This window comes from Capra hircus, chromosome 15 (genome assembly GCF_001704415.2).
Source record: "Capra hircus breed San Clemente chromosome 15, ASM170441v1, whole genome shotgun sequence".
Taxonomy (NCBI): Eukaryota; Metazoa; Chordata; class Mammalia; order Artiodactyla; family Bovidae; genus Capra; species Capra hircus.
Window position 1 is genome coordinate 60,709,079 of NC_030822.1, and position 27,261 is coordinate 60,736,339.

General features: G+C 46.9%; 1 protein-coding gene across 2 annotated transcripts; it reads left to right on the plus strand.

Moving 5' to 3' along the window:
- On the plus strand, positions 1-25,595 carry POU2AF1 (POU class 2 associating factor 1). Of its 2 annotated transcripts, none has more exons than XM_018059807.1 (5): positions 1-203; positions 19,497-19,627; positions 20,114-20,156; positions 20,241-20,506; positions 23,493-25,595. In XM_018059807.1, exons 1-5 carry the CDS (start codon positions 188-190, stop codon positions 23,805-23,807), a joined length of 771 nt encoding a protein of 256 aa, XP_017915296.1. In that variant the 5' UTR covers positions 1-187; the 3' UTR covers positions 23,808-25,595. The 2 variants fall into 2 exon arrangements, with proteins under 2 accessions (XP_017915296.1, XP_017915297.1); XM_018059808.1 differs by having other exon boundaries at positions 55-203; positions 20,280-20,506; positions 23,493-24,421.

The window sequence follows — 27,261 nt, forward strand, 5'->3', positions numbered from 1 at the left end:
TGCAGCAGCGCCCGGGTGGGAGGATGTGATGACGCGGTGCCCCCGCAGCGGGAACTCGGCCTTTAAAAGCTGAGGAAGCAGCCTCCGAGCAGGCGGTGGCTCCACTGGAGGCAAGCACACCGGGTCTCACATTAAAGAAGCCAAACTGTCTGCTTCAAAGAGAAAAGGCAACATCCTGTCGCAGGCCATGCTCTGGCAGAAACGTAAGTGGTTTGGCCCGTGGCTGCCGGAGCCGTGTCAGCGAGGGAGGGCCCGGGCTCCAGCAGGCAGCCTGAGCTGGGAGGTGCTGGGGTGACAGGCAGTGGGTCCCCGTTCCCAGCCAGGGCGGCAGAAGGGCGAGGTGGGCGAGATGGAGCCCAGTGGAGAAACCGACCTGTCAGAGGTGATGCTGATTTTCCAGGTTGGAGGGGAACGAACGAGTGTTCCAAGGTGGGACAGCTCATCCTCTCTCCCACACGAATCACTGTGGTGAACAAAGGGCAGCTGATGAATCACCAAACAAAATTTGGAGGGGAAGGCAGTGCAGCGGTTTACCTGAGTGGCTTTCCTTTTATAAACAGCTACTCTTCAGCCTGTTGTTCAGTTCCGTGGGCCCGTTCCTCTCTGGGTTACTGAGCTTTCTGCCAAAGTCACAATGTGTCGCTGACTGCATGGGGAGGATGTGGAGACTTGGCTTGTCAAGCCTGTCCTCCACTGCTCTCCTATCTTGCCTCCCGTCATTCTTCGCCTCCTGTGGCAAGCCTCCTGGGTTCCTGCGCAAGGGGGCGCGGGTTTACCGGGAACCCTAGTGTTTATCCCTGGAGTTGGATGGAACATCTGTGAACTTTATTTTCCACATGTGGGACTGAACAGACACTCCTGTTATTAATAATTGAAGTCACACAGAGTTTTTCGGCAGCATTCCTTTCTCAGAAAAACAAAGTCAGCTCAATAGCCTCATGAGAGCTGAACCCTCCTGGGGCTCTCAAGAAAGAGGTACCAAAAATTTGCTCTTTTAAGAGGTTCTTAGGTCTTTAAAATGCCTTTTAATGAATTCAGGTACACCCTACCGCAAGTGAACTTAATACAAAAGAACCTAGGTTTATAGAAAAAGATAAATTAGGGAGCTTTATTTTTTACACAAGATAGTCTATTGGAGCCCTTGAAGTTCTGAAAACATACCTTCATTTAGACATAGCTTACAGTCACTTTATCAGCAGCTCATTGTTTCCTTTATTTCTTGTGTCAATTCTCCAAGAGTTGAGCTTGTTAATGTGTAATGTGAAGGAACAATTTCAAAGTTTCTGAGATTGTGAAGTCTCATCATTGTTTGATGTTGGCAAGATGCAGTTTTTTTTTTTCTTCAATGAAAAGAAGTGAATTCTAATTTGGGTTTAAGAATGATAGAAACCTTCCAAGATACCTAGGGATATTCTAGTATGGATAGTGGCTATTGTTCCCAGAAGAAGGATCGAGCAAGATGCTTCCCTTTGGGGGCAAAGGCAGACGGCCCTGTGGAAATGCATTAATGGTGGCAGGTGGGCAATGATGTCCCTCCTGGGAGCTACTGAGTCTCCGTATGCCCTGACCCTGACCCTTAGAGCTCAGTCTGTGGGTTTTATGTGACCCCTGCAGGGACTTCTGCCTTAGTTCCTACCTGCTCAGAGCAAGTCACTTTCTTCTTTTTAACCCTCAGGTTTCTCATATGTAAAATAGGGTAAAAATGATAGCCACCGGTTCCACAGAGCTACCCTTAGTAAGCTGAGATGCTGCTGAGATGATGTTGTCTGCTGTGGTTCTGCTTCAGTGCCTGAGATATGGGTTGCTTCCTTGTGTACATGAGCTGCCATATTTCCCACTCTTGGTTACACACTGCCTTTTTCCTTCTTTAACTTCTCCTAAGAGATTAACAGTTTCGTTTTAAAGGGGATGCTAGAGGCGTGTTTCCTGCTCACTCCCTGGAGGTCAGTCAGGTGCAGCAAAACTCCATCCCCAGGGAGACCACGTTGTAAGTTCACCCTCGGAATACCTGTGAATGATTCTGCATGTTCAGATGTACGTAATCAAAATTCTTATTAATTGCTCTTTGGCACTTTAAAGGAAATTAGGAAAGGCCCTGGGCACTGGACCCACCCCCTTACCCCAAGTGAGGCCCTTGTCTAGGGCATGAGGGTACCTGGGTGACTAAACCCTGTGGGAAAACCAGTAAAAACAGGGCAGCCTTGTCAGCCCACTAGAATCACCTGATAGAAGGTCAGAATTTGAAATCAGACACCAAGAGTGCTGAAAAGGCACTTTCTTTTTTCAGAAAACACCCTCGAGGCATGAGCTGAAATGACTGTATTATGGGGTTCTGGAAAGGGTTAAGAAAACATTCACTTTGTAGATGTTGTTTCCTCCCTGCTTGGCCCCTGACCCCTGTTTGCAGCCTAAGTGTGAAGATGGGCTTTGGTTCAGATCAGCTGCTAACTGTGGGCACACAGAGGCAGAAATCTTCAAGCCACAGCCATGAATTTGCGATTTGATTGACTGGTCAGTTGAACAAAGAAGTCATGCTCCCTGCAGATCCACTTGCTGTTCCCTCCCCTCAGGTTCTGCACTGAGTCCAGCAGGTCCTGTATGGATGTGAAAAACTGACATCTACCCAGCAAGAAGCCCTTCTTAAGGCCAACTAGTAACAGTGCTGTAGAAATAGCAGGCACGATGCGGTGAGACAGGCCTGGGTTTGAAAGTCGTCTCTGCAGCTTAATGATTTAACCTTTTCACATTCTTACAAATCTGGAAAATGGGGTTCTAATGGCTGCCTTACAAGGTTTTTGTCAGAACAAAAGTAGAGAATAGGGAAAGTGTCATCAAGTCTCCTGAGTATTAATGACAGTGGTATGAGAGCACCATCCCTCCTGGGACACCTCCCGTGGGCCCATCATGGGTAATTTAGGGTTATGCCAAATCTTTTCCAGTCATTTTCCACACTTTGATTAGAATAGTTAAAAGGCATATCAAAAGATTTTTGATTGATAGGACCTACATACAGTTTTCCAAGGGTCTAAATCAGACAGGGGTCTGCAACTGTGGCCTCAGTGGCAAATCAGTCCCACAACCTATTTTTGTAAATAAAAACTGATTGGGGTATGGCCATGTCTATTCATTTACATATTGTCTAGGGTTGCTTCTGTTCTTGATACAATGAAAGAGTAGAGTAGGTGCCCCAGAGACCATATGGCCTGCAAAAAACATAACTATCTGGCCCTTTAAAATAAGGTTTTCTGACCTCTGGGTTTAAAATAACTTGGGTAGTACTTTAGGTGTTCATTTCTCTGAGTTACTGGGGGCTTGCACAATGATAACACCCATGGGAGATAAAGCTAACAGTTAATTGATGATATGATTTACACAATGCTGAAAAGTTTGACTTGGTTGACTTCTTAAAGGGGATTGGACTATGTATAGTAGACTCAACACTACTTGTTAGAAAATGAATGAATTGAATGACTTTTTAAAAATTGTTATTCATGTTAGAGAAAGATCTGCATTATAACAAAAGAATGGCTTGACTGCTTTTCTTTGAACTGACTGCTTGACTTGATGTCCTATAGATTTGGTTTTGATGTTCCTTCATTGTAGTGCTCAAGGAGGCATCTTAAGAACAGGGCATACTTCTTATGAAATTATTATGGCATGAATATTTACTTTCAGATAACTTGAACAGAGATTCACCAAATAGATAAATTCAGATCTCAAAATTCTCCGTAATATAGAATTCTGTACTTCACTCCAAGGTTCCTCTAAATAGCCAACTTTTTGAGAGCAGTTAAAAGTACAGTTAAAGATAAGAAAAACTTGTTATATACATATAGTATTTGGAACTCTCCTGCATAAATTCAGATGAACTTATAACTAGGAGTAATGTAGGTCTGTGGACTGCTTCTAATATTTCTATTCTGTTACAACTTTAGTAATATGCCTAATAAACACCCTTGCTTCTTACCAAGTTTATCTGTTGATTCAGTGGTTCTTGTTGATAAAGACAATTAGGATGCAAAAGATGGTCAAGAATTCACTGCACAGGAAGAGGTGAAATACGTGACACACATCAGCTAAACATACAGATTAATCAGTGGAAGAGCTGTTGTCTTCAAGGTGGACACTTTACTTCTTCTCCCTATATTAACTAGATAAGAAGGCCAACCTTATTCCCCTCTACAGCTCCAAAGTTCTTGAGTCCGAGGTTTTGAAAGCTCTCTTCTGATTCAAAGCTGCATAGCTGGTCTGTTGTGAGGCACAAAAAAGAATCAAGGTTGTCCACACTTACTAGCTAAATACCTGGGCATTTAATTCACTCAGAAGTCCTGTAAATTTGGGGGTTTAAACATTCTTATTACAAAGTAAAGATATTAGGTTGTTTTTCACCTTCTAGTTTATTTCTAAAGTAGCTTATTTCCCACCAAATGAAGCTGTCCCCCAATTTCTTACTTTGAGCCAAACAACCAAAATTGGCTAATTGATCACTAGCCAACTAATGTCGCTAAGTGTGACCATTAACATAATTTTCAGCTATATGAAATGCTTAACAACATTGTGGTTTTCTCATTTTTGTAGAAAAACTCCCTGATAAGAGTGGGCCCTCCTGGGATGGAGAGACCTCCTCGGAAACCCTCTTGTCTTGGTTGTATGTTGTTGCTGTTGTTCAGTTGTGTCTGACTCTTTGTGACCTCATGGGCTGCAGCATGCCGGGTCTCCCTGTCCCTCACTAGTTGTATGAGGTTATGGGAAAAATTATTCTTGCAGGAAGGAGACTTGGGTTCCACTTTCCAGTCTCTGGATAATTAGGTGTGGGGGCTTAGAGAATGCCACCCAACTGCTCTGGGTTGCAAGTTGGCCAGCCATAAAATGGAACTTCTCTTTTCCTGGCTGAGGGCAAGGGGACTGAACTGGACTAAAATCCTTTTCCAAGTTGAGTTTCTGAGTCTTCATGAGTACTTATTAAAAATAAATACTTATTTTCAAAAGAAAAAATACGTATTTTCAAATGCATCCCAGGTGATTCTAATGTGCAGTCAAGCTGAGAACTACTGACTCGGAGGCTGAAACTGATGGCTTCTGATATACTTTTGGACATTGCATTACTATGAGCATAGCAGGTTCAATCCTTTTCGTGGAGTAAACATTAGCTATGGGGTGCTGAGTGCTTACCTGGTGCCATGCTGTCTGTCAGATGTTCTGTTTGATCAGTTTGGATTGCATTTGACTGTTATTGAAGAGACCAGAAAATACATGGATTTGAATAGGAAAGTGGTATTCTTTCTCTCACATGGAAGTGGTGCATAGTAGTCTGCAGGGTTATATGGAAGCTGTAAGTGCCAACAGTCTCAGGCTACTTCTGTCTTTTTGGTCTGCTGGCCTTGGCATGTGGCCTTTGTCCTCAAATTTGCTTTCTAGTTGCACTGTAGCTCCAGCCATCACATCTGTGTTTTGGACCATGAAGAAGAATAGGGAAAGGCAAAAAGATCATGCTTCTCTATCATGGCCTCTCCCCACCAACACACTTCTGCTGACATCTAATGGCCACTCCTATCTTTGAGGGAGAATAGGGTCCTTGTTCAGCTGGACACGTTGTCAATCCTCCAAAACATAGGGGTAGATAGCAAGGAAGGAAAGGGCAGGTGTTGGGTGTGGTAACCACCAGTCTTTGCCACACTTGAATGTATTATCTCGTTTAATCCTCGTAAAAACTTCATGAGGTGGGTTCTGTTTTAAGCTCTATTTCATAGATGAGAAAACGAAGCTTAAAGATGAGTTAGTAACTTACCCTGAGTGCTGTCTTGCTCACCTGTCCTGTCTCTCTACCAGAGGTTCTTGTCTCATTCAGGGGGCTTAGGAGCCTGCTCTTGGTAGAAGCACAGGCCTTTCACGTTAGGTAAAGGACCAGGACACACATGGAGCATACCAGCTGGCAAATGTCTGTTCATACTTTGAAAACTCATTTTTGGTGCATGTGTTTCAGCTTGAAGGAAATGAAGTCTTTGTTTTCTTGCTATACTCCTTTACTGGGCTCTTTGCAGATATTTTACCTGCAATAGCAGAGTCAAAGGGGAGGGAAGGACCTAGAATCTCCCCAGAATAACAGAGCCAATGTGTTTTCTGGGCAGCTCTGTGTGGAAGCTTGTGCTAGGAGCCCAGGCTTTTGTCTTCTCAGCACTTCTTTCATTCTGAACCATCTGGACTTTGAAAAACTCAGGTTGTCCCTTCACATTGTATGTGTGTGTGTGTTTGTGTGTGTGTGTGTGTATTTGTGTGTATAAATAAGGCATGGAAAGCCAGGTTTAGGGGATTATTTTGATTTAGAGAGTGACAGCTCTGTTCTTTCTTTCCTCTTAATGGTTTTAAAGCTTAGCCCCTGGGGCAGGCAGATATGAGTTTGAATCCTGGATTTATGCCTCACTGGTTGTATGATGCTGGGGAGTCCCTCTACCTGGCTCTGCTGCCATTTCCTTATATGCACGATGGGAATGCAGTTCTTCATAGGGTTGTGGTAAGTGTTTACTACTGTGCCTGGCATTAAGTTAACAGTCAGTAGCTGTTAGTTAACTGTCATTATTTTTCTGTTCTCTCTCACGTTACCTCTGAGGACAAAGTTTATGTATCTTGTAACTCATGATGGGGTCAATGGTCAAGGCTGATGGTGAAGCTGGCCATTCTGTGACCAAACTTGAAACTTGGGCTTACAGTTTCCTACCAGCCTCATAAGGGGGAATGGTGGCAGGCTTGTACTGACTGGCAAACTTGTGTTTGTTTTTTAAATTCACAAGATTGGAATTGAGGTGTCATAATCTAGCTTGAAGTCTGCAAGAAATAGCACAAATGATACCGAAAACTGAAACAGCAATGTGCTGCCTCCTTTTCTTAGTAATGGTTTCATTAGTATCACTTTCTGGGAAGAGCAGGTAGCCAAAGAATTACGTACCAGAATCATACTCAGACCAGGTGTTGGGACCAGAAAGGATCTGATCATGCTTAAGAAAAGCTGAATTCCTTTTTGATTCTCTAGCAAGAATCATACATTTAATTGGAAGAGGAGTATAAGGATTGATATGACTTCCAGGACTGAGAAATGCTGGGAAGATAGTGAAGTGAAGGAAAAGGGAGGCGAGAGAGTTGAAGATAGAAGCAAGTTTTAATGCTGGATGAAAGCAATACCAACTCTAAAAAGAAGGGGATTTAAGGAAAGTCAGCCATCCATTGCTCATCCCATGCAAGCCTGAATCCATCCAATAATGGGATTATTTCCAGCTAGAGGAATCAACCAATGAAATAAGTTATCTTCAGCAGGAGGGAGAGGAGAATGGAATCAGGGAAGGTGTCGTGGAGAATGTAGATGGCTTCAGATGTGCCTCCTCCAGAATAAATGGTGATTAGACTTCTTGCTTAGATTCTGGGGACAGAAGAGGCTTCTTAGGACATGAAATACTAGCTTGGGGAAGGAAACCCAAGGCTCTGTATGTTGGTGTCTAAAACAATTTTGTCGCCAACTCCTTTATTCCAAGCAAAATCACTGAAGAACTCTGATACAAAAATAAACATGGAGCAATTTGAGGAGGATCTTGGAGCTCTGATTGCTCCTTCACCCCCAGACCCCCCCAGTTTCTTCCCTTTCTTGGCAGAATTATTCACTTTATAGACACCTTTACTCTATTCCAGAGTTTTAGATCACAGCCTGACAATTCTGCTGGGGACCAGTCCTCTACTCTTAGCAAGAACCCTGATAGCTGGTGACAGGTCCCTGGTTTAAATACTTCCAGGGTAAAGACCTCACTCCTAGAGAAAAGTGAGTCACTGTAGAACTTGTTGTATTAGTCTCCATGAAGCTCTGAAGCCATGAAAAGTCATGTTTTCAGTCTCTGTAGCTACCTTGTGAATAAGGAAGGGGGCACATTCCTCAAAGTTTGACCAAGTGATGTCTTTCCCAAGCTTGTTGTTCTAACTTCTTCAGTATCCTTCACAAGGGATTTCCCCCACATCACAAATTTACCAGTTAGTAAACCAGAGACTTAAAACAAAAGCTCATTTTGACTGGCAGTTACATTCACATCATGTGTCAATTATTAGGGCTACCTTCACTCATGTAGGCTGTACCCAGGGCCACCATGAGCCTTATGTCTTGGACAGTTGGGTTTGACCCAAACAGATAGCTGATGCTGGGTCTAAAGAGTCCTTCCTCCAAGGAAATTGTCCCCACCTGAAGGTCTCAGGAAAACTTTGTTTTTTTGTAGGAATCCCTTTGGTCTTAGAAATCCCAAACTAGATATTGCTCAAATCAAGGAACAAACAACTGAATGTCCCCTCCTCCAGCTTCTAACTATAGGTTTTTCCTGTTCTAGATTATACAGGCAATTCTAGATTCAGGCTTTGGGTCTCAGTCTAAAGAGGGAAGATGTATCTGTCTCCTCTGCTCCAGCTCCTCACTCTGGTCCTGCCTTGCTATAGAACCTGGGTGAGAAGCCTGGGCTGGGTCACCCTGGGTGTGGTCTAGTGCTCCCAATGTGGGTCCCTTCCCTGTTTTGATCCCTATTGCTCTAGATAAAGCTGAGGCAATACTCACTATGTCAGCCAGAAGTTTGTCTTGTTCGAATAGGTGATAAAGCTCCCCTCTGTTCACTAAAGAGCCCTCCCTCATATACTTCCACGTTTCCATCCCACGTATGAAGTGTGCTCCTAGGCTTCTAGCCCTTTAAAGATGGATCTGTGACAATGGCCTCAGTCATGGCTGCATCCCTGTCCTTTCGGAGATACATACAGGTTACTCTGTCTGCCACTCAAAAATCTCCAAGGTGCTCCTTCCTGGGGTAGTCCTTAAAAATGAAAATATGCCACAAGTTTAATCCTCTGGTGGCTTTGGAATTAAAAAAGATCTTCTGCTCAGCTCCTGATGTCTTTACAAGAGGTCAATGCCAGGATTTTCTTGTCTCTTCTCTATTTAAACATGCTCTGTTTGCATGTAAGATCTCTGATCAATTTCTCTGTAGCATCATTGCCCTCCCTGTCTCCTGAACAGGGCCATCCCGCCGCTGGGGACATCAGGCCCAAGAATCTGAGGGATGACTTTCAGGAATACAATGAAGGCAGGTTGAGAAGGCCCTGGGTATACTGAGGATGGAGACATTCAGTATTAGGATGCAGCTGGATGAGGGCACGTCAGGGTCACTGTACCAAGGCTACTCTTCTGATGAGTGAAGGGCCACAGATTTTTGGCTGAGAAGAAAGGAGAAACAGCCATTTCTTGAAAACCTATTACATACTAGTTGTTTGGTTAATTTCATACAATCCTCATGACATTCCTGTGAGATGGAGATCATTATTTTCACGCCACAAATGGAGAAATGAGGCGCACACAGTTTACATTATTTGTCAAGGGTCACACAGTGATAAGCTATATAGTCGACATTCTAAACTAGATCTGCTTGCGTTCCAAACAACACCACACCACTCTTCAGTGCCAAGGCTTTTAGGGTTGCATTAGATGCTTCTTCCCTTCCTAATTGATATGAGTCCACCGTTAGAAGGAGGTGGTCTCTGACTTCACTGAGAGCTGTTCTAGCCTGACTCAAAAGGCTTCCTGCAGATAGGACTGTCAGAAAGTTAGATCTGAGACTGTCTGGAACTCCTGAAGCCAGCTGATTTCCATCTTGGAATCTCAGTTTCTAGGTCTGGGTCTTCCCCTAGGGGACTAATCTGCCAGGACAGGATAAGTGAAACATCTTTGGGTCCCTAGGATGAGGAAGGATCTTGAATGTCTGGGGCTACTTTATTCGATCTGGGGTCAGGCTTCCATGCATGGTGTGGGTTGAGCCCAACCCCAGAACTGTCTCATTGCACTGGAGACAGAACAGTTGTGCTCAAACACTCTCCTCTTCATACAGCCCCTGGAGACAGGGGCCCCCAACTTGCTGCTCATTCAAGCCTGACTGAACCAAGTTGAGGTGAAAATGAGCCAAACGAGCCCAGAACACTTCAACTGTGAGGCAGATGCAGCTCCGTCCCAGTTTGTAATTCTAGGTTTGCTTGTGCTATGATCTGATTAAGTCTACATACTCTGCCGGCCTAGATGGTAAGCTCCATGATGGCAGGGACATGGCTTGCTCTGCCCTGTTTAAAGAGCCCTTTGCCAGGGATCTCCTTGGTACCCTGAGACATGGTATGTGAGATGGGAGCCCTTTCTGCTCTGGTGACCCCAGTTTCTGTAAAAGGAGGGCAGATGCAGCTGGTTTCTCAGGTGAACCTATCTGCTGTCATTACGGTCGAAAATACCAAAAATAAAACTTTGCGGGGAATTGTGTGGGTCTCAGTTCTCGCCACTCCTCATGTGAGCAGGCTGCCGGTAAGCTTCTCATGGACTTCTCTCTCCCTCCTCAGCTGGGAGATGTCGTTTCTTGTGGGAACTGGCAGTCGAGGGAGTGGTGCAGGCCCGGACTCCCAGACTGGAGGGAGGGAGGTTAGAACTGAGCAGGGGACCATTTGACACCAACCTCCAGCGTCGCCCAGAGGAATAAATGAGATTTGCCCTGGTCTGGGAGGAGGCAGAAAGTGAGGCAGAAGTGGACTGTACTTGGAATCAGATGTCCTGGGTTTAGTTGATGACACTGCTGTTTACAAGGGCAGTCCCTGGGCAAGTCACTGAATGTCTCTGAGAATCACTTTCCTCATCCGTGAAAAGGAGGGTGAGAGGAAGACTTCCCTGTCTATTTCAGAAGTTATGGTGAAAGCATTTGTGTCAAATTCTCTGTGAGCCACAGGACATGCAAAGGTGAGAGTGGTGATTTCTGAGTTTCTGGGAGTTAAGATTGTGAGCAGGAAACACACAGACCTTTGGGAGCCCTGCACTCAACATACATGAGTCTCCAAAAACAGAGGCCTCACTCTGACACTGTCTCTGGGAGTCAAGAGCAGAATCTAAGAGCCTTCTATACTCTCCTTGATCTGCAGGAAGATTGGAGGAGGGTGGACGGCTGGGTGAGCGATGCTGAGCACTCTCAGGGAGGGACACCTCAGCAGTAGAGCCTCTGTGGAAAGAGTCAGAAGGTTCTGACACCAGAGGTCACATGGCTGACTCCACCCAAGGTCATGGATGGCTCATCCACAACTTTTGGGACAATTCAGGGACTTCTGAGGCTGCAGAGTGGAATGTTCAGACAGGAGCTTGGTGAATGAGAGGGGGCTCTGGGTAATAGGGCTCTCTACTTAAGTTTAACATAATTCAGGTGTGGGTGTGCTAAGTCACTTCAGTCGTGTCTTACTTATGCTTTGCAACCCTATGGACTGTAGCCCGCCAGGCTTCTGTCTATGGGATTCTCCAGGCAGGAGTACTGAAGTGGGTTGCCATGCTCTCCCCCAGGGGATCCTCTAGACCCAGGGATTGAACCTGTGTCTCTTAAGTCTCCTGCATTGGCAGGCAGGTTCTTTACCACTAGCACCACCTGGGAATTTGGGAGGAGAATAATCACCCTGGGTGTCCATTCAGTGCCGAATTTAGCTTCCTTTGACGGCAATGGCACCCCACTCCAGTACTCTTGCCTGGAAAATCCCAAGGACAGAGGAGCCTGGGAGGCTGTAGTCCATGGGGTCGCTAAGAGTCGGACACGACTGAGCGATTTCCCTTTCCCTTTTCACTTTTCACTTTCATGCATTAGAGAAGGAAATGGCAACCCACTCCAGTGTTCTTGCCTGGAGAATCCCAGGGACGGGGGGAGCCTGGCGGGCTTCTGTCTATGGGATCGCACAGAGTCGGACACGACTGAAGCGACTTAGCAGAGCAGAGAGCAGAAATAGGGATTACTTGGCCTCTAGATCCCTTGGATCTGGGACTCTATAGTCACCCCAAGGGTGTTTCCTTTGGGTCCTTTAGGTCTGGCCAGGTCGGGGGAAGTCCTAAATGACTGTGGACCTCCTTATGCATTTTCAATGACCTGCCTATGGTTGCTCAATGAGCTCTGTGGGGGCTGATGGGAATATGCCTCTTAAAATGGGGACACAGGAGGTTTGGGGGTTGGCCGGGAATACTGACCGTTCCCTTCCCTTCTGCAACTGGACCAGAGAACATGGGCTCAGCTTCCATGTTTGAGATCTCCTGATGGAGACACCCTAGTCTACACACAAAGACTCACTCCTGTTTGGTGACCAGCAGCCTTCAAGCAACATCAAATCCTAATTCAGTTGAGGGTTCACTGTCCCGCATCTTGTGTACACCTTTAAAGCCACCTTTGTTGTCCATCTGTCTGTTTCTCCTCGGCCCTGATAGTAGATTGCTAAAGTGTGTGAGTGACTTGTTGCTATTTCCTGGCTGCAGGGTCTTTCTCAGTCCAGACATTAGTGAATAGAAAGCCTACATTTACATGCATATGGGATCTCTTTGTTAGCCGATGTTAAGAAAAAAAAAAAAAGTAAACTACAATCTAGTGTAAACTGGGTGGGAAAATGTCAAGTCCAATCTTTGGCCAAAGCCCAAGTTCTTTCTTCCAGTTAGGAAAAAAAAAAAAAAAAAAAATCAGCCATTGTCTGTGAATGCAAAGAACAAATTAAAAAATATGACTCAGACCTTCACCAACCACACTTGCCGTAGTGTTCAGTTAAGGATATGAATAATCCTTTAGCTGAATTGTGTTAAGCTTTCTCGGGAGTCCTCAACTATCTTAGGTCAAGAACGCAAACAAGCTTCTTTTCATTAAAGTGAAAAGTGACAGCAGCTTTTATGACTTTGCTTCTAGTTAGAAGCTAGGTAGCCCTAGGCTTTGAATGCCTTGAATGCCTATTGTTCAATTATTTGGTTTTGGTTTTGCTATAAATAAAGAAAAAAATTATTGTGTTTCTCCTTAGTGGGTCTTTTTTATGTTTTAAAATATTACTAAAGATTCATCAGCAAAAGAGAGTAATATTTACTGCGGTTATTTTGGAGTGATCAATACTGGGTTATGTGTCCTTCTGGGCCAGAAAAGTTTTGTAGTTCAAAATGGCCTCATGTGGGTGCATCCTCAAGTTTCAACCAGTCAGTTGTAAATGGGAAGCGCTGTCAATGAGAGATTGTCAAGATGGGTGGGATGGGTTCCTCTTCCTGGTTCCCTGATGATGGAAATGTAGGCTCACCCTGAATCCCTTACGGCAGTGATCCCGACTGGGGTTCAGCTCACGGCCTGGCCCCTTTGGCTCATGGGAGATCTGTGACCGGACAATGGCTGGGAGAAGCTTTCAAGAATATCTTGGGAACTGTTCTAGGTACCTCCTGCCTGAAGAGGGCTCTCTTAAAGCTGCCCCGAGGAGATGCCTGGGTGTTGGCTTCACTGGGACCTACCTCTTTAGTTGTAGCTTTCTTACTGTGGTGTGAACATGGTTTGCATGGGGTCATTAAATAAACAAGTGCTGGCAATTTTGCATGTTTCCTTGGTGATGTTTATTATACCTCATCAAGGAACCAAGGGCCATGTTTATTTAAATCAGTAGAATCCTATGTTCCCGAAGCTTGGTGCAAAGCAAGCCCAGGGCCCACATGCAGCCAGGGTGCTCTCTCAGGTGACCCTTGGGCTTGACTCTGTCATGGTCTGTGCTTTCCAGTGGAACAGCAGCTGCAGGACTCTTATTTTTGTGATGTGGAGCATGTCCGGGTGCGTGGCAGGGGGAACTGAAATAGCCTCTGCTGACTTTTTATACCTTCAGATTTTTTCGTTGCTCATTTTGGAAAAGGGAAGCCCTCAGTGGGGCCAGATTCATAGGTTTTTCTGTAAATGAGTTTTGTTTTTCTCCCAAACAACATTGCCTACTGACTTGCAGTGGTGGAAAGATAATATGGCTGAACTTCTCAGACTAAACCTGGAGATTCCCCGTGAGAGTCAAGAGGCTTATGTTTAGGTGGAAAGAGTTTTCTCAGTGCTGGACACGTGGATGCCCCCAAGAGATGTAAAGGGTCTTCAAACCACAGGATAAATGGTGAGAAAACTTAGGTTTTGAGAGAGTGTTACCTGTACCTGCAATTCCATTGGGGGCTGTGAAAATCTCTGGTCAACTCCGCTTTGGGAAACTGGACTTTCGTCTCTGCTAGTGTGTTATTTTGTTCTCCAGTTTTACATTCCTTGGCTCTTCTTTTATTTAGTCTTATTGTCTGAGGAAATTATTTTGATAATCTTAAAATTTTTTTAGTTATTTTATTGAGGGATCCAGAAGACCTAAGGCAAAGCAATTATGACTTCAGAAAAACTTATTTTCCTCTTCCAAATTTCTGTTTGTGGGCTCATTTCTCATGCTAGTGGCAATAGGGAGTCCAGAGTTTACTGTGGAATTATGGATGGTTATTGCTGCTTCACAAAGGTTGGTGTGAAAGATGCCAACTGCAGGTTTTCCACCTTGCAAATACACTTGGGCCATTGGGGTCCTGTGGGAATTGTCTTGAGGCTTTGGATTCTGATATTTCATGGGCACTTTGCAAAGACACTGTCAGAAGCATCCTCACTCTTGCCTGCTCCCCTGACAGCAGTGACAGAATTCCTTGGCAGTGCTTGGGGACTCCTGGGTGGGCAGCCAGGAGGTCCTTGGGAGCTGTGGGAGTTTCATGACTGCAGTAGGAAGAGGTGGGGACCTCGAAACTGCTCTCCAGATGGTGTTGTTCCAGGGCACACCTGTTGACACTGTGGGTTCTGAGGAAGTCCAGACCTCAGAGTGTGATGACCTCTGCTCACAGCAGCTCCGCAAGCCCTCTTTGTTCATTGATTCAAAACCAACAGGAGGCAGGAAGCCCTCACTTGTCAGGAAGCGGGAAGTGCCCAGGTGGCTGCTTTGCAGCCTGGCGGTCCCCGTGTCCACTTCCGGGGAGGCAGTGGGATCTGGAGTCCCCCTGGCCCTTCCCCAGAAGTGTATCAGCAGATCAGTGGGGGCCGAATGATACACCTGTCTGAGGTGTGTGCGTGGGGGATCGTGATTTTCTTGTGCCCCAGCTGAATGAAGAGCGTGACCACAGTGATCAGACCCCCAAATAACTCTATCCGTCAAGTTTCTCCTGAATGCACAAGGCCTCAGGCCGCACTGTCTGCCTAAGAATAGCTAGCAACTCAACCAGAGACCAGTGTAGGTTGAATGATATGTTTGTGAACCTATCTGCTGGAGCTGTGAGTAACCCTGAGAATGGGAGGTCAGAGTGCGGGAGGGCAGGCCCTCCCCCCTGCCCCCTGCCCCGTGTCAGGCCACACCTGGGGCCTGCGGTCACCACTGGCATCTTCATAAGGGGAAGTGGCAGAACTTGTGCTGGAGTGACGCAGACAGAAGGAAGGTTAGAGGGATTCAAAACACGCCATTAAGAAGTAGCCGAAGGAAACAGCATGGGAATCACTCTTAATCAGTTGTAGAGGGCGTCACTAACTACAAACAGAAACGAACTAGCTCTGTTCAGAGGGGACAAACATGAACAACATTCCTATTTTACTACATCTTGAAGCACTTCCGAGAGAGGTTAAAATTCATGAGCCCTGTCCCAGTGAGTTGTTGATCACTGAGAAGAAGCACAAAGGCAATCAGAACATGGGTTCACAGTGGCTGCTTTTTATGGCTGTCTTAACGCAAAGTTCTTTGCAAATCTAGGTTTAATTTTTATTTATACACTGATGTTTGATACTATGGGAGGAAATCACAATCAACATATGGTAATTCAAATATTAATAATAACGTTTGGCTATTTTTTAAAAATCACCAGCCAGTGCCTGCTTCTTTCTGCCTATTATCTTCCCCACTTTTATTGTGTTAATTTAGATTGCAATAAATTATTCTAATGTCCTCACTCTTTCTTGGAATCCAAAAAAGGAAATAGCTGAAGGAATGGAATGTTTTGTTCCGACTCAATAGGGCACCTGGGATCTGTCTTCACTTGCTGGGAGGGGACCTGCTACAAATATCAATGATGGTATTGCTGCTGCTGCTAAGTTGCTTCAGTTGTGTTCGACTCCGTGTGACCCTACAGACTGCAGCCCACTAGTCTCCCCCGTCCCTGGGATTCTCCAGGCAAGAACACTGGAGTGGGTTGCCATTTCCTCCTCCAATGCATCAGAGGGAAAAGTGAAAGCAAAGTCGCTCAGTTGTGTCAGACTCTTAGCAACCCCATGGACTGCACCTACCAGGCTCCTCCGTCCATGGGGTTTTCCAGGCAAGAGTACTGGAGGGTGCCATTGCCTTCTCTGAATGATGGTATTAGCTCACATTTATTTAATGCTTTCTCAGTGTAAGCTCTATTCTAAGCATTTACATGTAATTCTCAGGTTACCTTACCAAATACAAACCATTATGATCCTCATTCTGTCCATGAAAAAGCTTTAAATGGATCATGAATTGCGAGTTTCATTAGAAGGTAACACAAAGGAAAATGCTGCTTGTCACCATGAGGCAGGTTGAGTAGGAGGAAGAGCTTTCTGACGGTAGCAGTCTAGAGAGGAAGGTGGACGTGGGTGGGGAGGAGGAAGGATAATAGCACGCTGGACATGGATTTGGAAGCTTCCCATGGATTATTTCAGTTAATCCTCACAAGAACCATGTGAGACAGGAACTATTAGCCCCATTCTACAGATGAGGAAACTGAGGCTTGGGATGTAAGTCGACTGAGACCTTTCCACCAGAAACTAATAGCCCAAGTATCTTAGGCTCTTAAGTCTGTGGTCACTGCTGCTTAAACAAAGATGATGGTGCACAGGGGTCCCAGGGTGCAGGTCCCAGGCTGGCTTTCTCTGCTACACACTCCTGCTTCAGCCTGAATTTCACAAGTTATAACTGCTTTATCATTCATCTGTCCCACTAGACTGCAAGAGGCGTGTGGGCAGTGGCCACGTCTATCTTCTTCAGTGCTGTGTTCCCAGCATCCAGAAATATTTGAAAGAATAAGTGAATATCAGTAAGGATCCCTTGTTATGACAGGGCATGTTAGAAAGAAGATAATAAACCTCTTCTTGAAATGTTAAAGGGAAATCAGGGGTGAATTAGCAGTGATTCTAATCCCAGCAGAGCTTCAGAATCACCTGAGTGATGTTTATAAATACAGACTCATAAGTCCACATCAAACACCCACAATCAGACTATTCGGGAGCAGGGTCTGGGCATCTGTGTTTTGTATCACTCCCCAGTCACTTCAGCTTACTTGGCCAGGATAGGAAGCCCCTGTGAATGTATCTGAGTCTGGGGTCCTCAGACTCTCATGTATTCCTGCAGCTCTTGGACACCCCTTCCTTCTTACCCCTGCTTCTCTGCCTGGGCTTCCAGGCCCGGCCATGTTTGTGTCTGGAGCAGGGATGGAGGTCTGGTGCTGGTCAGGCTTGGGGTGTTATCAGCTGGGTATTTACTGAGCAAAGTTCGGTTAGGGCAGCGCTGCAGATCCGGGTTTAATAGATATCTGGGCTTCCGGGCTTTTGATTCAGAGCCCAGGTCCCTGGGCCCTTATCAGTGATACCATGTGAGCTGAAGGCCCAGCGCTACTTGCCTTTCTGGGCTGACCCAGGTCTGCCCTGCAGGGGTCCAAGGCGCCAGGCTTCCATCTGGAAGGGCAGACTGTCACTGCCAGCCGTAGATGCTTTTGACTTGCTCTCCTGATTGGGGAAAGCCCCGTGTTCCAGCCTGTGGTGCTTCAGTTTCCTGGCCTTGATGACAGAAGGCAGAGGGAACCTTCTCTGAGAGATGAAGCTGGACCCTCTCTGGCCCCAGGAATATGGGTCACCGTTGACTATTTTTCCTGGGGGCCGCAGAAACCCCAGGAAGCACTCACTGCAGCCCATTCTGAATGTCCAGGAAAAGTGAAGGGAAAATGAGTCGGCAGCACATTTTGAGAAACCATCCAACCAGTTAATCAATCAATAACTTATCAAGTTTATTATGGACATGCTTGGAGAAGGCAATGGCAACCCACTCCAGTACTCTTGCCTGGAACATCCCATGGATGGAGAAGCCTGGTGGGCTGCAGTCCATGGGGTCGCTAAGAGTCAGGCACGACTGAGCGACTTCACTTTCACTTTTCACTTTCATGCATTGGAGAAGGAAATGGCAACCCACTCCAGTGTTCTTGCCTGGAAAATCCCAGGGACGGGGGAGCCTGGTGGGCTGCCGTCTATGGGGTCGCACAGAGTCGGACACGACTGAAGCGACTTAGCAGCAGCAGCAGCGTGGACATGCTACTTGGGAAGATATGGAGAAATAAGGTATTCTATTTCACCTTGGAAAGTTTATAGTCTAGCTAGGGGCATAAGAAATTCATAGCAAAAAAGGGATTACTAATTATTACATAGACTACAGATTTATTTGAATGCTTGTATTTAAATTCTGTGAAAGTGAAAGTGTTCAGTCACTCAGTCATGTCCAACTCTTAGTAACACCATGGGCTGTAGCCCACCCAGGCTCCTCTGACCATAGAATTCTCCAGGCAAGAATACTGAAGTGGGTTGCCATTCCCTTCTCCAGGGCTTCTTCCCGACCCTGGGATTGAACCTGGGTCTCCTGCATTGCAGGCAAATTCTTAACCATTTGAGCCACCAGGGAAGCCCCTAATTCTGTCTCTGATTTTATATTAAGCATGTACTATGTGTGTGTGTGTGCTCAATCACTCAGTCGTGTCTGACTCTTTGCAGCCCCATGGACTATATAACCTGCCAGGCTCCTCTGTCCATGGAATTTTCCAGGCAAGAATACTGAAGGAGGTTGTCATTTCCTTCTCCAGGGCTGCTTCCTGACCCGAGGATTGAACCTGCATCTCTTGTGTCTCCTGCATTGGCAGGTGGATTCTTTACCACTGCGACACCTGGGAAGCCTGTATTACGCTTCCCATTTACTGTGTCAGGGACTCCTTACGATACTCCTTTGATAAGAAATTACCAGTTAAGAGGCACAGAGAGATGTGTCTGTGACTCACCCAGGATCACACAGCTAGAAAGTGTCAGAGGCAAGTTTTGAGGCCTGTGGCATCTGACTCAGAGTCCCTGCTCTTATGCCATCCTCTGCTGCCCCCTATGATGAATTCTAACCTGTCTGGAAGTGTTGAGGAGGTTGTAGGATGAAGCAAAGTCTGTGGGCCCTGGTGGTCAGCGAGGAGGGTTGTAGTAGTAGTCTTGGGTCAGGAAGAATCTCAAGAGGTTGAGAATAGTGAGAGGGACTCCTGACCCTGGGAGATCACTGGTAGAGATGAAGAGGGGAGACCTTCACAGAAGGTGGAGAGGAGGAGTCTAGACAGAGCTTCTGGCCCAACAGGCTCCAGGAGGTGCTTAGTGTACAAAAAGGTTGGGGAATTGGGTTGAGATCACGCTGCAGTGCTCGAGCCTGCATCTTCTGGGCGGAGGGGAGCCTAGAAGGTTTGGGGCAGGAGGGGTGCTAACCCTGGGAGAAAGTCCTAGGAAGTCACGTGTGGTCCCGCACCTTCAAGCACAGCTTAGGTGAGCAGGCAGACCCTGAAGGAGAGCGGGCCCCTTGGGCTGGGGGCTGTCTGCACAGGGAGACGAGTACCAGTGATGCTCTCTTTGCAGCCACAGCTCCAGAGCAAGCCCCGGCCCCACCCCGGCCGTACCAGGGCGTGCGTGTGAAGGAGCCGGTGAAGGAGCTGCTGCGGAGGAAACGGGGCCATGCCAACAGTGGGACATCGGTGACACCGACGGCGGTGAGGGGGCTGCTGTGATTGGAGTGTGTGTGTGTGTGTAGGGAGTGGGGAGTGCTCCAAGGGGTCAGGCCGGGTGTATGTCCTTGCTCCATGGGATCCTCAGTGAGGGCATGAGGACCACGTCGCAGAGGTGTGGCTCCTGGAGATCTGGCCCAGGGCAGAAGAAGCTGAGTTACTTGAAATGGGGTGAGAAATCCCACTTGAGCAGCAGGTGTCTCACACGTCCTGATAGGATTTGAGGGTCCCCCTGGGACAGGGTGAGACTGATTCCCTAAGTGCACAGCCTTCTTGCTCAGGGGACACACCCACCCCCTGGGAAGTATAGGTGGTGCTGGTTGGGTCGGGGGGCAGGTGCTTGTTCTAACGACGGGGGTTCTTGCCCTTCACCCCCTCCTTTCCTGCCCTGGGACCCTCTGGGTGAGCTTCCTGCAGACGGCTCGCTGGAGGTGGCTGAAACCTGCACCCCATCTTCCTTCCCCCCTCTAGGTGGTGCTGCCCCACCAGCCCCTGGCGACCTACACCACAGTGGGTAAGAGCTCCCCGCAGCCCCGGCCTCCTCCCAGCCCCTCGTCTGGGTGTCACGTGCAGCTCTGTAACGTCTTCCTTCCCGCAGGTCCTTCCTGCCTTGACATGGAGGTCTCTGCCTCCACAGTGACGGAGGAGGGGGCCTTGTGTGCGGGCTGGCTCTCCCAGCCCACCCCGGCCGCCCTCCAGCCCCTGGCCCCATGGACACCCTACACGGAGTACGTGCCCCACGAGGCTGTCAGCTGCCCCTACTCGGCTGACATGTATGTGCAGCCTGTGTGCCCCAGCTACACGGTCGTGGGGCCCTCCTCGGTGCTGACCTATGCCTCCCAGCCGCTCATCACCAACGTCACGGTACGTCACATGATAGCATTTATGCAGAGGGCACCCTTCTAGAACCTGGGCTGATTTCCTGCCCCTGACCTTCCTTGCTGTTGATGCCCAGGATAATCAGATCATCTAAGCCCACCGTGTCCTCCAGGGTGGGGCTTAAGGTGATCTGACACTAGAGGCAGAATTCAAAAAACTACCCTGTAGGTGGTTCTCACTCCACCAGAAGTATGGCTTTCTCAAAAGTTGTGTCACGTGTTGCTCAGACAAACCCCATTATTGGGTGAATGGCCCAGGGAGGCCTTCTTTCGCTCCCAGTGACTTCAGATGTCTCCCATAGAAAGGCTGACGGCCTCCTTTGTCATGCCTTGTACTCCCTGGGCTGGCACGCCCACCTGCCTGCCATCTGCCCTATCTCCCCTGCTGCCTCAGATATGCTGAGTCTCAGGGATGGATCTCAGTTTTTCCTGAATGGGGAACCAGGTGATGTTTGCATGGAGTCTCTTGCCAGAGCCAGCCTCTCCTTTCTACTCAGATGATTTAGGGGGTGATTATTCACCCAATAATGGGATTTTTCAGAAAATTTCTAGGCTGAGCAACACATGAGACAACTTTTCAGAAAACTGTAATTTGATGGAGAGAGACCCACCTGCAGGGTAATTTTTTGAGTTCCACCTCTGGTGTCAGATTGTCTGACACTCTGCCCCTTCATTCACTAGCTATGTGACCCCAAGCACAGTGCTTTAATGCTCTGAATCTCAATGTTCTCATCTGTGAAATGGGAATACTAACGAAAGAGTTGATGTCATGATCAATGGCCTGATGCACCTAGACTGCTTAGAACACTTCCTGGGCTCAGCCTGGTTTCCAAAATACAGAAAGCACTCAATAGATACGAGTTACTATGATTGCCTCAAAGTTGACCAATAGCATTAACCAAGTGCTATCTTCAAGTGCTGGATAGGAAAGAAAGGGTTTGCTCCTCTAGGAATGGAGGAAGGAAGAGAAATAGTTTTATGTGAATGGTGCCTGTTTGACCAAAGGAATGGGAAGCCCCCAGGTGTTCAGAGGGGAAAAGACCAGTGGTTACAGCCATATCTAGCACCAGTCCAAGGAAGGCTGTGGGAGGCAGATCGAGGCTCTCATGAGTCACTGCAGAGCCCACCCATGATGATGGAGCTTGCTTTGCCCCCCCCGCCCCCCAAGCCCGTCTGTTTACCTCAAGGTCCAGTGTTATCCTGAAGCTTCTCCCCTTCAAGCACCATCCAGGCCTGGGTTGCAGGACCCCTGTCCCTCCATGCCTACCCGCTGCTCAGCAAACCAGTGGTGGGACCTGAATGATGGTGGATGGGAAGCAGTTCATTCAACACCCCTCTCAGGCAGCTCATTTCCATATCGGAGGCCTGGGGTGGGGGTGGGGAGTGGTGGACACAATGGTTCCCAGCCATTTCAGGACCAGGGATTCTTTTCTTTATCCCTTTCATCAATCCCATCTCTTGCTTTGAAAAGTTCTGTGTATCAAACAAACCATATTTATTAAGAAATAATTTATTTGTCTTGCCATTTTGTAAATTAACTCATCAAAGCTGGTTAGAGCTAACAATTTCTACTCCTGATCTGCAGGAGATAAGACCTGTATGACGGGTTGATGTAATTCTATTCCTGAGCCAAGATATCTGCAGTGGTAGTTGACCTGCCCAGGTGTATGTACGATTTCCATTTGGATTTTTTAAATACTAGAAGTGATAAGGCTTTGTTGGGAGGCTGAAAAGTCCTCTGAGACCCTTTCCAGCTCTATTATTCTATAGATAAATACCCTAAAGCCTTGCTGCTCAAACTGTGGTCCTTGGACCAGCTGCATTGGCATCACCTGGGATCCTATTAGACATGCAGAATCCAGGTCTGATCAGACCTCCTGTACCAGAATATGCATTGCAGCAAGGTCCCAAAAGATTGAAATAAGCTCTTCCCCAGTGGTGAAGAATCCACTTGCCAATGCAGGAGACACAAGAGACGTGGGTTTGATCCCCAGGTAGGGAAGATCCCCTGGAGTAGGAAACGGGAACCTGCTTCATGATTCTTGCCTGAATGACTCCATGGACACAGGAGCCTGGTTGGCCACAGAGTCAGACATGACTGAACACACAGGACTAACGACTCTATTAGTTTGTTCTCAAGACACAGTGGCCTGGAGGAAATGTGGCAGGGGACAGAGGATGATGGGGGAGGTTTTGGCCTCTCTCACACACATGATTCCATGCAAAGACAGTCCTCTCCTACCTCCTTCCTCATCAGTGGCATCCAGGCCCTGGTTTTGGCAGCTTGAGCTGGGATTTGTAGGATGGCTGCCATGCAGGTGAAAGATACTGTTTACAGAGCACCTGGGAGAATGGCCCTGACCTTTGGAGGTCCCTGGAAAGGCCACAGGGGGCCCAGCTAAGCAACAGCAGAGGATAAGGTAATGGGAGGCTAGTGGAGCTGAGCTCAAGGGGTCCTCAGAATCCCAAACCTGCTGTGTGGAGCCAGGACAGTCTGTGTCTCGGCACAGCAGCGGCCACTTGGCAATACAGCTGCTATGCTGTGTGATGGGCTTGTTGTTTAATATGCTGTTTTATCATTGATTTTAAGATGCATGTCACCCCTGCACACACATATTTTGATATCTCTGAAATCTGGGTGCATTTTATATTCAATGAAATCTGGAAAAGCATCTGTTCTTCACTCAGCCCGGTGATGTCAGTCCTTTGGGGAATCTGTTTTACAGATGAGAAAACAGAGGTTTCAGGTGGGGAAGTATAAGAGGGCATATACCTAGTGAGTGACAGGGAAGGGGGTGTGGAAGTTTGTCTCACTTCTCCCTTGGGGGAGACTTTGCCCAGGGGAAGGCAGAGCCCTCTGGAGTGAGATGGCAGGACAGGGCTGAGGTGAGGCAAACAGAGATCTCCGCAAGAACCGGGGTGAGCGGTGGGTACCCGGGGCTGCTAACCACCCTGTGTCTTCCCCATCACAGACGAGGAGTGCCGCCGCGCCCACCGTGGGGCCCCCACTGGAGGGCCCCGAGCACCAGGCCCCCCTCACCTACTTCCCATGGCCTCAGCCTCTGTCCACGCTGCCCACCTCCACCCTGCAGTACCAGCCTCCAGCCCCAGCCCTGCCTGGGCCCCAATTTGTCCAGCTCCCGATCTCCATCCCTGAGCCAGTCCTCCCGGATGCCGAGGACCCCAGGAGAGCCATCGGTTCCCTGACCATCGATAAGCTGCTTTTGGAGGAAGAAGATAGCGACACCTACGCGCTCAACCACACGCTCTCCGTGGAAGGCTTTTAGCGCTGACGCCCCCCAGAACCTCCTGTTCAGCACCCTGTTCCCTGAAACTGGGATTTAAAAATAAGCCAGGGATCAGACCCTCCGATTCATTTCTGCTTGAAGTTGCCATTTCGTAACTACACTTTCTACCCTAAGCTAGAATTGTAAACCAGACTTTCTCCCACCCTCCTTCCATTCCTCCCCATCTTTCTCACTCACCCTTTCTTATTTCTTTTTCTGTTTCGGTTCCCTGTTGGGAAGGAATTAGGGATTTTAAAGATAAGATTTGATGCCGGGTGTTGCCTAATTTCTGTGGCCCAGGGTTTTCACTTCTATCACGTTCCCTTCCTGAAGAAGGCCCCTTTCTCCAGTGCCCCCTGCTTCACGGTAGCAGCAGCCCCACTGAGCCGTCTGCAGGCAGTGACGTCCTGTGCCTTGCCATTTTGAGATGGACGGGGTGCCCTGTGAGAAGACCAGCCCTGCCAGCATCTCCAAGGGCAGAACCAACGCTGGAGGCCTTGAGTGTCAGTTCCCATAATTGCTCCTTTGTTTGCTGTTCTCAGCTTTGGCCAGCTCTGCAGTCTAGGCAGCAGGGTCTCAAGACCTGGGGCTCAGCGAGGTGATGGGTGGAGGGTGGGGGGTGGGAAGGAACATCAGAGTGGGTAGGGGCTGGACCGATGGGGGGGGTACAGAGGAGGGATGGGGAGTTAGAGTGCATACTTGGGGGTGGGCGTGGGGGCAGGGGAGAGCAGAAGGACTGAGGAATGATTTGCTTTAATTACTTGGTTATTAAGAAGGGGAATGTACTTAAGAAAAATATAGCTTTAATAGATGGTTTTGCTGCTCTCCTTGAGGATACTTGCAAGGAGAGCTGAGCTTTCATAAACAGAATGACTGTATATGTCTTTCCATGTCCAGACCCGGCGGGGCTGAGTGCAGGCCAAGATCCACTGAGATCATGTTGCGTGGGTCCTGGCTGAGTATGGCCAATGTGCCTCTTGAACTTCCATGGACCACCCTTATGTGGAGTCAAGACCTCCCCGCCAAGCACCAACCTTCCTGGGGCTTCTAGAGCCTCAGTCAGAAGGACTGCCAGGTTTCATTTCCATTTTTGTTTTTATTTTTTTGCTGGAGAAACATCAGATTTGCAGGGGCCCAAGCACAGTTGCCACCAGAATGCTCATCTCCCGACAGTGGCTGTATGCATGGGAAACTAGCATTAGTTGGAGGACGCCATATAGAAGTAGTGGACTTTTCTGGGGAATGACATAGATTCACCATTTAAAATAACATTTTGGAGAAAAAATGCCTTTTTTCTTTGGATTTTTTTCTGCTTTGGGTTTATTTTTGACTTAACTTTCTGGTATCTGCCTCAAGTCCCCAAAACTGATATCTTGAATTGTTTTATTCAGACTTAATTTTTTTAGATTTGAAAGGTTAAAATAGCATTTTAGATAGCAAATTTCCATCTTTGTTGGCAGTGGTGTGAGTAGGCAAGAGAGAAGGGAGTCTTGGGCCTGTTTGATCAAAAGCCCTGGTTTCCTATAAAAAACACTATGCAAGATTTTCCCACTTACGATTGGAAGCTTTGAGAAGGTGCAGAAGCAGCCTCTATTAGGGAGCTTAAGTTGGCAAAACTAGCAAAGCAATAAAATCGAATACTTGACATATTTGCTAAGATTTAAGATGTGTTTTTTTTTTTTTCCTTCTTTTCTTAAGGTCAGATATCTTGATTGTAACCATCCATCTAAGCTTCTTCCTGGGGCTTTCTGTTAAGATGGAAACATTTTCAATAAAGATTTGCTCAGACTTCTCTGTGCTGAAGTGTTTTATTTCTTATCAGATTAATCCCCTTAGCTTGCAGTTCCATGTCAGGCAGTGTCGTTCAAGGAAGGAGCTTATACGAGTCTTGTTGACTTTGCAATGTGACCAGCTGCCAGGGAAGATAAGTGTAGCCCCACTCTGCTTGCAGCCCAGTTCTCCCAAGCAAAACATGCAAAGCCAGGAGGCTTGGTGTCTGGAAGAGTAGGGCTCTGAGAAAAAGAAGCAAATCTTTTTAACCCTATCACTCTTCCTCTTATCTGTCGAACATGAGTACCTGCTTATGATGCTGGGTGTCCAGGGATAAGTCAGCCCCTGGCACTTCCAAAGCAGGTTCTTAGAGTCCACCGATCAGAACAGGGACACAGGGACATGTGACATGGTGCCAAGTGCTATGCCCAAAGGAGGCCAATCTCTTCTTAGGACCAGACATCACAATGAAATGGGATCTCTAGAAGCCAGCCAGCCTCCTCTAACACCAGTCCTTGGCATGAGTTACATTTTGGAGGGGTCGCCTTTTCCTGGTGATTTTCTGAGTTACCGAGAATTTCTGAGCTCACTGCCTTCATTGGTATTATTTACTGGGATGATTGTCGTTTTTAAAAATGATCTACTTTAGTCTGCTGTGTCCCTTATTTCCAATTTGGGGGGACAAAAATACATCTGGTTATTTCCTTCACTTTTGATTATCACCACCACTGTCTTCTTTGTTTATTCTTCATGTAGATCATAATCCAGAAAAAAGACCTGGAAGGAAATGGATTCGAGGCTTTTTTCTCTAGATTTACTAAGGCGCAACTGAAGGGAAAGACCTTTTAAAAATGCGCTTTGCAGCCCTCACTCACCCCTTATGTGATAGAAGGGTGAACCACTTGCACTACAACATGAAGAGAGTGACTAGTTCTGTATAGATTGGTGCTTTACAGGATTCTGATTCACAAGGGTGTCCACTTTCAACGTGAAAACAGGGATCAAGGAGAAGATGAGTATGTGATAAGACGAAGAGGCTGGACATATGCAAAATCATGAAAGTATACAGCCAAGTGACTCAAATTCTCCAAACATTACATGTACTTACATGTACGTGGAAGTTTGAAGACACATTCTCGAGCTAAACTTGAATTTTTGAAATCGGGCATCATAGATAACTTATTTTTTACAAACTTACTTCCAATATGAGGCAATCAGTAATTCCTTATTGAATTGAATTAACTTGGGAGATCATTCCATTCCATTTAGGAAATACTGAGTGGAAGACTGCAGTTGATTATAATAGATTCTCCTTTAGTAGACTTTACAGATACGTGATGTTTCTTAGGTTTTTTTTTTTTTCTTTTGAATATTGGGTAGGAACTTTTGTAAATTGGTGTTCCTAATCTATTTGTTAGTTCTACAAGGTCTTGTAGGTTTTCATAGACCATTCAACTTCAGCTTCTTCAGCATTACTGGTTGGGGCATAGACTTGGATTACGGTGATATTGAATGGTTTGCCTTGGAAATGAACAGAGATCATTCTGTCGTTTTTGAGACTGCATCCAAGTACTGCATTTCAGACTCTTTTGTTGACCATGATGGCTACTCCATTTCTTCTGAGGGATTCCTGCCCACAGTAGTAGATATAATGGTCATCTGTGTTACATTCACCCATTCCAGT

Coding starts and splice junctions, on each gene's coding strand:
- POU2AF1 (XM_018059807.1), top strand. Junction 19,628..20,113: donor CATCGGTGACACCGACGGCG/GTGAGGGGGCTG, acceptor TCCCCCCTCTAG/GTGGTGCTGCCCCACCAGCC. Junction 20,157..20,240: donor GGCGACCTACACCACAGTGG/GTAAGAGCTCCC, acceptor TCCTTCCCGCAG/GTCCTTCCTGCCTTGACATG.